The sequence below is a fragment of the Haliotis rufescens genome, unplaced genomic scaffold (genome assembly GCF_023055435.1).
Source record: "Haliotis rufescens isolate VD_foot unplaced genomic scaffold, xgHalRufe1.0.p SCAF_4, whole genome shotgun sequence".
Classification (NCBI taxonomy): Eukaryota; Metazoa; Mollusca; class Gastropoda; order Lepetellida; family Haliotidae; genus Haliotis; species Haliotis rufescens.
The window spans coordinates 33,193,324-33,205,806 of NW_025964112.1; the positions used below are offsets into that span (position 1 = coordinate 33,193,324).

The 12,483-nt window shown below is 39.5% G+C and overlaps 1 protein-coding gene across 6 annotated transcripts in view; it reads left to right on the forward strand.

The window, feature by feature from the left end:
- Positions 1-1,157: 1,157 nt before the first annotated feature.
- The window catches only part of LOC124152164 (la-related protein 4-like), a 60,557-nt gene continuing 49,231 nt past the window's right edge, over positions 1,158-12,483 (forward strand). For 5 of the 6 annotated variants that reach the window (XM_046524973.2, XM_046524975.2, XM_046524974.2 and 2 more), the window contains exon 1: positions 1,158-1,199. In XM_046524973.2, coding sequence (XP_046380929.1) covers positions 1,173-1,199 — 27 coding nt within the window. In that variant the 5' untranslated portion in view covers positions 1,158-1,172. Of the gene's footprint in view, positions 1,200-5,500; positions 5,709-12,483 lie in introns of those variants that run through there. The other variant, XM_046524980.2, reaches the window with a different exon arrangement.

Below are 12,483 nucleotides of genomic sequence, written 5' to 3' on the forward strand. Positions count from 1 at the left end.
AAGTACACCACCCATGTTTGGTTTTGGTTGAAAATGAAACAAACAAGAAATGGTTATTGGATGGTGATACGGGTAACACAGGCAATATTACTATGCATTGTGTCAATGAGTATCTCATAACTATAACACCTTCAAAAGCTGAAGGGGCGGTGGGGTAGCCAAGTGGTTAAAGCGTTCGCTCGTCACGCCGATGGCCCGTGTTCGATTCCCCACATGGGTAATGTGAAGCCCAATTCTGGCGTACGACGCTGTGATATAGCTGGAATATTGCTAAAGGCGGCGTGAAACCCAAATCACTCACAATTTGTCTCACAAATACTACTGGAATGCGTCGCCTACAGGACTACAATGTACGTTGGCCGTTGAACATATATATATGGGATTTCCACTGACATTTGGCATATATAGAATTGCAGAGTGCATGGTGAACAAATGTTACGTCCGTGACTTCTGGCGTTTATATACCTATATAGAGGCGCGGATATTGATGAAATTAATACGAATTTTAGTATTTTGGCTTCATTCTGATTGGTAGTTCACGGCAATCGTGCATTGTTTTCATTGCTTGCGAAGCGGCCAGTGGCGTCAAATCAACGCATTGTCGCAAAAACATAAAAGATGACATCTTCTATTGTTTATGACGTCAACGTCCTTCCAACAACAAATTGACTGAACAGGGCGCACTTGCACAAAGCGATCACAGTCCTACGATTATCGTAAGTCCATGTATGAGTATCAGTGTTGAAGATCAATGTATAAAACATGCTTAGTGCAAGAGGACACTGATGTTTTAAATTGTGATCTGGAAACGTTTTATCAGAAAATGTTTTTTGCAATACATGTTGCAACCGGGAATGGAAGGAAACACCAAAGTGTCACCGATCGTCAAAAATTAAATTACCTCCCTTTGTTCACCCTGCTTTTTTTTAGATAGCACCAGAGAGGTTCAGAACAAAATGAACGACAAAATCAGACACATGATATGCCGATTCGGTGTAGTAAGAAATAATTTCAAAACGTTTTTTACACGTGACAATAAAAACGATGTCAGGCTCTCCCCCTAGCGGACAAATCAAACAAGAATGTGCAGCCTCGAAATGCACGAGCTTTGCCTGTCGTGTGGGCAATGGTATGTCAATAGAATTCAACAGCCGATTTCGCTTGAATTCACCATGAAATACGAAAGGCCACGTCGACAGGTATGTGAACTATCCAAATATTAATCGAATGATGAGTAAGACTTCCGCCCGTTTCCCCCCTCCAAACTTTATATAATAAAAAGGATTGGGCGGCTATGCATAGGAGATATAAATCCTGGAGGGGGGATACGGGCGGAGGTCTTTCCGAATAAAGTTAACTTTGGTGTACATATTACTACTTGACATAGTTTACCTCAGTCTGAGTATATTTCACACCAAACGGCGGATAACAACTAATTTGTGATGTTTCTGTTTGGAAACATTTCGAGTTCTAGAGATTTGTGCAGTTTTTAATGATCTTTTTACACAAAATCGTCACCTTCTATCAACACCTTTTTCGAGAAGATCGTTTCCTCAAAACAAATGAAAATCGCCTTTGGATTGGTAGTCCCGGCTTAGTGTTGCTGAGGACATTCACGCATTTGAAAATGAATGTTTATCCCCGACCTGGGGTTGTTTACAAAATACAAATGAGGTAAAATTAAAAGTGGATCAATTCGGAAGTTATACACACAGCTGAACACCATGGCAACGTCCGTTTGCATCTCGTGCTCGTAAGTGAATATTTTTGTATTACCCGAAGATATATTCTCGGTTACATCCCTTACGGGATATATTCACTTACGAGCACGAGCACGAGATGCAAATGAAATAAAATGTGTATTTCCGGTTTCCATATAACCCTAATTTGGAGCTGTGACCCTGAACCATTTTTCTCGTTTCTTATAAGTTCCACCATAACTTTCATATGATGTCCGCACTTTAAGCTGTAAAACTTCATCCGGCTACCTCTACCTCGATTTTAAAAACAAACATAACCCCTGGCTATAGATGTATTAACGCAGGGTAGGTTAGGGTTGTCTTACTTTCTTGTTTAACGCCGCACTCGGCAATATCACAGCTATATGACGGCGGTCTGAAAAATAATCGATTCTGGACCAGAAAATCCAGTGATTGACATGAGCATCGATCCACGCAATTCGGTTACGATGCCATGCGCCAACCAAGACAGTGAGCCAGACCACCCGATCCCGTTATTAGCTTCTTACGACAAGCATGGGTTGCTGAAGACCAATTCTACCCCTGATCTTCAAGGGTCAAGTTGGGAGGGTTACTGCTTGGTGAAATCTTTCGGTTTATGCCCTTTGCGTAAATTCTTGCGCGTCACTATAAACATACACTAGTCATTTAAGGAACCCCAGCCCCCGTCCAACCACTGCCTTCGTACCAATTTTGGGATGGACTGAAATTGGAAACATATTATTTTGTGCGGTCATTATAAAGTATGGAAAATTTCAGCACGCGGGAACTGAATATATACATAATAGCGATCGTAAGGATAAGTTACAGCATATACATACATGCCCATCCTCGAATATCCATTCTGTATTATGCTTAACATGTAAAGTAATGGGTGTATAATACAATCGATAATCGCAGTATGGTAGTATGTTTACATGTCTGGTCATACTCTTGTTCACATAATATTATTCCTCTCTTCATGATTCCATGACCTGGAGCAGGGCCCCTTTCGGAGCGCCATAATCCAATATGTTTGTGGGTGTCGCAAAAGCGGCAACGTCATAGACGTGTACTTCGAGCTTTCCTACCCGTGAAGATCCGGGTTAGAATTGGTCTTCAGCAACCCATGCTTGCCGTTAGAGGCGACAATGCTTCTTGTAAGAGATGACAGTGCTTGTCGTAAGAGGCGACTAACGGGATCAGGTGGTCAGGTTCGCTGACTTGGTTGATGCATGGCATCGTATCCCAATTACGTACATCGATGTTCATGATGTCAATCACTGGATTGTCAGACTCGATTATTTACAGACTGCAATCATACAGCTGGAATATGTTTGTGTGCGGCGTTAAACAACTAACAAGTTCGGACTTTCCTCTGACATTCGCATGATGTTATGTAACTGAAGTATTTTTCAAAGCCATTAACTCCCTCATATGGGGTACAAATGCAATGCTGTATATTGTACAACTGTTTTCCGGGACTTGCCTGGTCCAGGTTCAGTACCCCTTGGCTTACTTTCTGGACGATGTATATTGTGAGAGCAGGGGCGACCCAGTTGTTTCAGGTGTCGTGTGTTTGCAGAGTTGTGTCCCGTTGCTAACCAGGCTCTCATGTGATCGTGAGTTCGAATACCACATTAGCCGATTGCGATAAGTAGATTTGGTTGTCAGCTCCACACCCGTGCGCCTGGGTTTCGTATACGTAAGTGGTAAATGACTTGGACTTGGGACATGCCGTGATATAACTAAAATACTGTTTAAAGCGGCATAAAACCCAACTCACTAATATAATTATATAGTAATAGCTAAAACGGCACCTGAACAAAACGTCACCGAGCGAAAACGGCACCGATTGGCGAAAACGACACCTCGCCTAAAGCGAAAACGAACCATTCCACTGAAGATTGGTTGTTTGTTTGTTGTTTGTTGGTTTGTTGTTTAACGCCGCACTCAACAATATTCCAGCTATATGGCGGCGGTCTGTAAAAAAATCAATTCTGGACCAGACAATCCAGTGATAAATATCATGAGCATCGATCCACGCAATTGGGATCGATGACATGCATCAGCCAAGTCAGCAGCCTGACCACTCGATCCTGTTAGTCGCCTTTTACGACAAGCATAGTCCCCCTTTACGGCAAGCCAGCGGTAGAAACTAACAGTTTAAGTCCACTGGTCCTTATAATGATAACACATAGCAAAACCTTTAAAAATGGCAATTTTTTACTAGTCCCTAGGATACCTTTACTATTGGGGCGGTCGGGTAGCCTAGTGGTTAAAGCGTTCGCTCGTCACGCCAAAGACCCGGGTTCTATTCCCGACATGGGTACCGTGTGTGAAGCCCATTTCTGGTGTCCCCCGCCGTGATATTGCTGGGAAATTGCTAAAAGCGGCGTAAAACCATACTCACTCACTCACTCACCTTTACTATTGGGCAGTTTGGCAAGGACTATAGTACTAGTGCCAATTTCTAACCCTGCAAGCATGGGTTGCTGAAGACCTATTCTACCACTGAACATTGCATTAGCTATGGCATGTACATCAGTGCTGACCTTCACTTTGCGACAATGTTGCTTCTCCTTGCATGCCGTTGCATAATACATATTTACCTGTCGTCTCGGTCAACAATTTCAACCTGAAAAGTTGAATACCAAAGGTGGTCCGAACATTGTTTTAAACGACACTTATTTATTCCTGGCCAAGCAAACGTCGAGCCAAATTCAACATCCAAATGTAGAAATTTACTAGAAAAGTATATTTTTTTATGTTTAGTGGGTCAGTTATGTTTTCTTACATAACAGGTGATTTAGGAGGTCAATTATGTCTTAAACAGGTGCTGGTTTATCTATTTTATATATATATAGTACCGTGATATATATATATATATATATATATATATATATATATATATATATATATCGAACTTAGTCTTCAAGAAAAGGGCATATTTATTTTGTTCCTCCAATCTTAGGCAAATGTACCCCACTGTTGTAATCGGATTCTGTTTTTAGTGAGAAATATTGGATGAAGCTATGAATAAACTCCACGAATAACCTATTGCATCATTGCAACGTATCACCTCTCCACGTTGTGCTGGCGGTCCCGCCCCCTGAGATATGTGACCCAACTTGACCTGACCTTGAGGGGTTAACTAGAAAGCGTTATGCTTCGCGCGGGTTGTTCCAGGTTTACGTTCTAGACTGATCGTGTTAGATAATCTGAGACAGTGATGATAATGCATCCCCCCTACTTCTAATTCCATGGTAACAAGGTTAAAATGTGACAAACTAATCACTGTGGATGGCAGTTGGTGTTTTATTGAATTTTAGGACGAGCGAGAACACCCCCAAACCATAAAAGGCCAGAGTCGGTGCGCCTTTCTCCGATAACAACACACTGCATTGTTTAATGTGGCAGTTTAAACAAACATATATACAAAATGGGACAAAGAATTAATTGCTACTTTAATATAAACCGGAAGATTGTGCGATCTCTTCGACAGAAATTAAAAAGGCTGATAACAATGTTCATGAATGCAAAATCTCATTTCGCGGAGCGCTATCAAGCTGTAAGTGATTCGCCCCAGAACCGCATCACGCGCGCCAACAGAGTGGATCAATCCGACATATGTAATTTTTCGCACGGAAGCATAAAATTGAAAAACAATATTTTTTGATTATTAAAAGTGCTCATAATTTATATTAATGATTTTAGGTCCCATTTCGAAATTTGAAATAAAAGTAACACAACTTGACTGATTAGGGGATAATCTCGGTTGCCATGTTGGATATGTGAGGCCATGTGACTGAGTCTACACATCACTCAGTGGCAGATCAAGCTGGCTCTAGCTACCCATTTAATAGCATTTCGCCGTTATATATATAGTTAGCTATCGAAATTTCGATATTGTTAGATTCGCGGAAGTGTCCCAACTCTACATTTGCTGGAAAATATCTTTATTTATTCCAGGGAAGGTCACTTCAGAAGGTGAGTGAAATATGCTTGGAAGCGTGTTGAGTCTGGACGCCATGTTATATGCGGCGATACAACCGCAGTCACGTGTGCGATAAAAACTAGCACATATCGTTCGAAGTTAACTCCAAATTACATAATAAACATGGAATTTCAATTGGTATGTATCAACCAGAAGCTGGCAAAACATTGTCATACACGTATTGTACCTATTTTTCAGTCATAGCTAACTAACATGCAGGCAGGCGTAGTCTCATCAGTATGTGGCCTAATGCAGAAAAAGTACCGTGATATTTGTCCAATATTGCAGCATTTATGAACTTGTGAGACACTTAAAGAGTGCACAGGGGGGTATTATGATTATTGTTGATGTAATATTTACTGTTCTAGAGTTCAAGATGTGTATTTCTTGAAGGCCAAGTGCGTCCCAGTGACACCCTAAATGGCTAACATGCTTTATATAGAATCCAACATGGCGGCCTCCAGTGTTTGGTGCTTGTTCGTTCAAGTTAGATTGTAGTTACCCTTAAATGTGAAGTGAAATTGGTCAGTGGTGCTCGATATCATGATAGATAGGCATGCCAAGTGACATATCCATATAGTAGGTGCGTTATGAACTATCAAATATTCTAGACAAACCATATATACACAAATCAACATATGCAAATCACTTCCTCAAAATCTTGATTGCACAAACTTGAAATTGGACTTAATCTGTCTGTCTCCAAGTAGGCAGCTAAATGCTTATTTGGAAGATTCATTGTGAAAGGAAGCTTTTGTGTCTGGATAATTGTAAGCTGATCAGAAGACGTCTTTGAAATAATAATGAACTTTGGCTTACAAATGGCTTGTTTTATTCATTACTAAATAGCTTATTATAACCTTTGGGTTTTGCTTTTTCAATGTGTTCTGTTCAATGTATTTAATTTGTGCTGTTCCTGTACATATGAACTGAGGTGTGTTCCCATGAGTGCACAATTTAGATTTTGAACTATAGGCAACTATTTGAAATGGCATAGTTACTGAACGTTCTAAGAATGAACCTAATTCATATTTGGGAATATCAGAAGTATGTGCTCCTCTACACCAAATGGGGTAGGTTGAATGTCATATGCTGTTTGTGAGTGATTGGGGTTGGATGCCCATGTTGAAGATATTCACATTATAGGATACTGGTAATGTAGTATGTATTATGACATGGATACTTTCACATTCGTCCTTCAATTCAAACACTTCGCATACTTCTACGTACACACAAATCATACGATCAATTGATGTGAATGTCTGGTCCATTGGACTTGATAGTTTACTGACCAGATTTTGATTGATCAGAAAATAAGTTACCCACTAAAGCATATTAATGTACAAGTCTTCCGACTCAATGTTGATGATATCTTCAGGCAAGTGAATGTCTGGTTTGTGTATTATTTCTCTTTGTATTGTTATTGAGATGTTGATTTGCTTCTGATGTTACTTGTATTGTGATGCTTTTATGTCAGTTCACACCACAGTGGTAGCAGGTATGCAGTCAGTGTGATTTCTACTTGGATACATGGATACTTTGAGTACCTGGGATACAGGCATCATGGACGGACCTAAAAAATATTCAGTTTGACAGGTATCCTCCGGGAGGATATTTACCTTATCACAAGGGAAAATATTCATATTGAGTGTACCAAATGTTGATTTGAAATGATGGTACCAGTTATTATGCCGACATGAGTGCAGTGAAAAGTATCCGAGATATAGTGTTGAAAATTAGAACCTATGGCAATTATGTTTTTGTCATCAATTGGCCGATCGTGCAAACTGATAATCAGAGCTCCAGATAAGCTGCGTATCTGCGTAAAATACGCATCAGAAATGCAGAAATTCGCAGTGAAATAAAATTCAAGTGTATCAAATACGCAACGAACATTACAGATACGCTACAAAAATAAAACTAGTGCGTATCATCAAAATATTGTAAAGTAACCCTGCATATTCGATTAGCAAATCAAACTTATTTTGAAATTATATACGGACATTCTTGCCAAACTCCACGATGACAGTTACATCATGATCATTTGCCTTCCTTTCTTGTGGAAGTATCGGAGTATTTTTGAGTCCTATAAAGCTCTCGAACCAACTCGACAACATTTTGCTGGGACGAGACTAAGTATTTAACTTAAATACCCACATGTGTAAAAACTAGTGGGTAACAGAAATTTGAATACCCAGATAGAATTACTGATACCCAATGATTTTAAAATGCATGGGTAAAATACCCACAACACTTAAAGCTTATCAGGAGCTCTGGATAATAACAATGTTTTGAATAGATAGTGAAGTATTTGAGTTTGCTGTTGTCCAGGCACAGATTGAATGGATAATTTGGGTGTGCATTTCCAAGAATGACTTTTTCCAATATATGCAAAAACTCAAATCAAGATTGTTGTATTTAGATTATCAGAAATGCTTCTGCACGTATTTGTTCTTGAGAATTCCTAGAGGTTTCCTCAGAATGTGGAAGTAGTCATTCCAAGATTGTTGTCTTTAGAAAAACATGCATGTCAAATTGTGGTGTTCATGTAATTATGAAGGTCAGTTTTGCATTCATGTGACCTTTCTCTGGTCCATTGGAAAAGCTTTGTATCGTGTAAACATCACATAAAAAAATGATTTATTTATAATTATATGCTCACAATCTGTAAAAAAGAAAGCTTGCCTGAACATGGTTCCAAGCATCATTTTCAGTACAACTTGTGTTATTATATGGACTAATATAGATTACTTCCTGTGCCAAACAGAATTTCACTGGACACAGGCTTCAGACTTGTGGAAAAGTTGCAATTTGTGCCAAGAGAAAGATGTTAAATATGTGTCAGATGTCTGATACATGAGATAACATGTACAATTATTTGTAGAGACATGTCACCTTTCCTGTAGTTGGTGGGTTGGTTTGTTGTTTAACGCCGCATATGAAACATGAGAATACCTGTAATCATAGTTGTAATGAAATTATGCACTTCAACCTTAACCAAACTTAACCAACTTTGAAATTCCACCAAATTATGAATATATATCAAATCATGACTTGTGCATGTTGTGTCAAAACACAGCCATTTTGTTGTGTGGGTGTATTGCCATGGTTGGTTTGCTGTTTAATGCTGCACTCAGCTATATGCCGGCGGTCTGTAAAAAATCCAGTCTGGACCAGACAATCCAGGGATTAATATCATGAGCATTGATCCACACAATTGGGATCCATGACATGCATCAACCAAGTCGGCCAGCCTGACCACCTGATCCCATTAGTCGTCTTTTACGACAAGCATGGGTTGCTGAAGACGTATCCTACCCTGGAATCTTCACGGGTCTACTTTTCCTGTAAAGGTTGGTGTAACTAAGTTTCCCAGGTTTGTGTCAAGATGACACTTAGCATCTTTTGAAACTGCAATAGAATAAGCAATATTTTATTAGTGTTAAAAGTCCAGGACTTCCAGAAAACAGCTGTGACTTGCTGAAAATATATGCAATAGATAAGCCTAATGACAAGTCCAATTGAAGGTTCCACATCAACGACATGGCAAGAGCTACTGTGAATGTAGTTTGTTCCTTATAAAGGACAAGAACACCTTATGAATGTCAGTGTTCAAATGTCAAGGGTCCTTTTCATAAGTTAACCCTTTTTTTTTAAGTTTGGAGTGGGGCCTGTGAAGATCTGTGTTGGAATAGGTCTTCAGCAACCCATGCTTGTCGTAAGAGGTTGCAGGTTGATGCATGTCATTGTACCCAAATTCATGGGATGTTCATGCACAGTTTTACCTTGATTTACAAAAATGGGGCTCCAGGGCACCCCCCATAATTAATTTCAAGCGTCCTTACAAGAAATGGGAGGGTCTTGTAAAGTTCTAAAATGATGTAGGGTACTGAGCTGTAAGATTTGATTATTGCCTTAATTACAGGGCCTTTATATTTCTTGTCAAGAATTTGGTACAATGTATATTACTGTGCATCCAGAAGGATGCACTATTTTTATCCCCTGCCACCAACGTCTTTCTGTTGGTCCATCATGTTAACTCAACTCAAAAACCATGAGAGATATCTTTATCACTAGACCTATCTATATGTCAAGTTTGGTGAACTGGTGCCTTTTGAAAATTTCTCATTTTTGGAAAATATATTTTTCAAGTTTCCATAGCAACGATTTTGGCTTGAAAACAGTACAGTATTTCTTTACCAAACTTGGCACAAAGGTAGGTCTTGTGGTGAACTGGCGCCTTTTTTATAGTTTGGGATTTTTTAAGAATGTTTCCTTGGCAAGTACTTGGACTGGAGTATATCTCGGAAACTGTTTGCACATTTTACAAAAAGATCTAGGTAGGGTTGTCTGAGAACCGTTACCATAATAATAATTACCTAATTGAGATGTATAACATTTGACAAAGGAACTTGGACAAGGTGTACAGTGAAATATTGTGAAAACACAATTTACAAGTGGCACCTGAACCAGCCAATTTCATGCTGTGGGTCCAGTGAACATAGTTCATAGGAGCTGATGCCTTGCACACAACTGGTCATGTCATATTGGCGATGATATGAGTATCTCATGCTTGTTTTTTTCTGCATCCATTCTTTACATTTGTACATACTGTAAAGCCCTGTTCATTATATCAATCACTGGATTGTCTGGTTCAGACTTGTTTATTTACAGATTGTCGTCATGTGGCTGGAATATTGTTGGGTACAGCATTAAAAAAGGTTAGGGGAGGGGTAGATTAATTTGTAATCTCTGAAATGAACATATTTTACAGAAAAAAACCAGGTGTCCCCTAGATTCAGGTGCCATTGAAGACATCATTTACTCGACCCAGTACTTTCAGACATTGAATATTATTGGATTTTGGCATTTAGTCTTCCTCATTTAGCAGATTAACCACAATGTTTGAATAGGAAAAATATTTCGACACATTTGGTATGACTTCACTGATATCAAGGGCGCACGGCTGGCCCAGTTGTCTTAGGCGCCGCGATTTGCTGTGGAGACTTGCGTCTCTTGGGCACACCAGAAACCTATGATTGTGGTTTCGAATCCCAGTTCACCCTGATTATGTTTCGAGGTTTGTCAGCACCATACCTGTGTTCGTGGGTTTTACCGAAGTGGTAAGCGTCTGAGACCTGTATCACTTCGGGCTTTCCTCCCACATTAAGCTGACACGTCGCGATGTAACTTTAACACTGTTAAAAGCGGTGTTGAACAAAACCCAACTCACTCACTCACTCATAACACTGTCAAGGGTGGGCCATGGTTAAATAAGACACAGTTGATTGTACAGAGCTGCATCCCTTGATTGTGCCCCCTTTCTTATGCCAGGATCATGTGATCAGAGCCCCAATTCAGATTGATGATGATCCAATACAGTGATAGAAACTGTTTTAGTCAACTAGTCTTTAGAATGATAACATGTACCTAAACCCATTAAAATGGCAAATTTCTGCTTGTCCTTATGATACCTTAACTATTGGGAAGTTTGGCAAGGACTACAGGACTAGTGCCGATCTCTAACGCTGCAATATGAAGTGTTTAAATATTGGACTAATAAAGACAATGATCAAGTGACGAGCATTAGAAGAACTCTACCTTTCACTATGTCCATAGCATGTTCATAGGTTTGGGACCCGTGAAGGTCTGGGTTAGAATAGGTCTACAGCAACCCATGCTTGTCAACTAATAGAATCAGGTGGTCAGGCTAGGTGACTTGGTTGGCGCATGTCATCGAATCTCAATTGTGTAGATTGATGCTTATGACATCAATCACTGGATTGTGTGGTCAAGACATTATTTACAGACTGCTGTCATGTAGCTGGAATATTGCGGAGTGTGGCATTAAACAACAAACTAACAAATCATAGGTATGGTATAGTTGTTAACCAGCCTGTGAAGATCTGGTTAAAAGTTGATACCTACTAGAAGAGGCGACTAACGGCTTCGGTTGTAAGCCTCACTCATTTGGTTGATGCATGTCACCGTATTCCAATAACGTAGATTGATGCTAATTTCAATCACTGGATGGTCTGTCTCGATCTTGATTATTATATTTTTCGCCATCCTATAGCTGGAATAGTTGTCAACACTTTCAACTTTTCATATATCCTGAATTTCAACATAGCTTTTTCTACAAATATACAACTGAATCCAATGTTGGGTAACTGAGTTTGATAAATGCCTGAGACACCTCCAATATTTGCTGAGAATTTAGTGAATCACTGTTTCTGCAGATGGTTGCAAACACAGACATACGATACAAAAGCTGGGGAAGTGTAGTAACATGTCCTTACCAACTGATTTTAGTTTCTGTATATGAAACAAAAATAAAAGTACGTTCAGAAATTTATACCTGATTCGGCTAAAAAGAAATGGCCGTTTCATTCGGTGAGCCTTTCTGCAGGTGTGTAGTTCAGGTCTGACATTTTGTCATATTTCTTGCAGATTTTGCTTGACAAACAATTCCACGGGTGACCCAGTGCATCTCACATTCGAGGTAGATTTCATGGCTTATATTTCCATTGAAAGGGTACAGAGTGTCAAATGTTACTTGCAAAATGATCATTATTGACAATCACTGGATATGTAAGTGATCTGTAGTAAAGGGCAAGTGAAATGTTGATCAAGACTTGATCTGTGTCCATTGAAGTTTAACCCCAGTACACACTTGTGATCACATGTTTCAGAAATGTTTTCGTCTGACATGTAGGCAAGGTTTGTATTGTTTATTTGGGATTCAGAATTGAACTATCCCAACTGAAT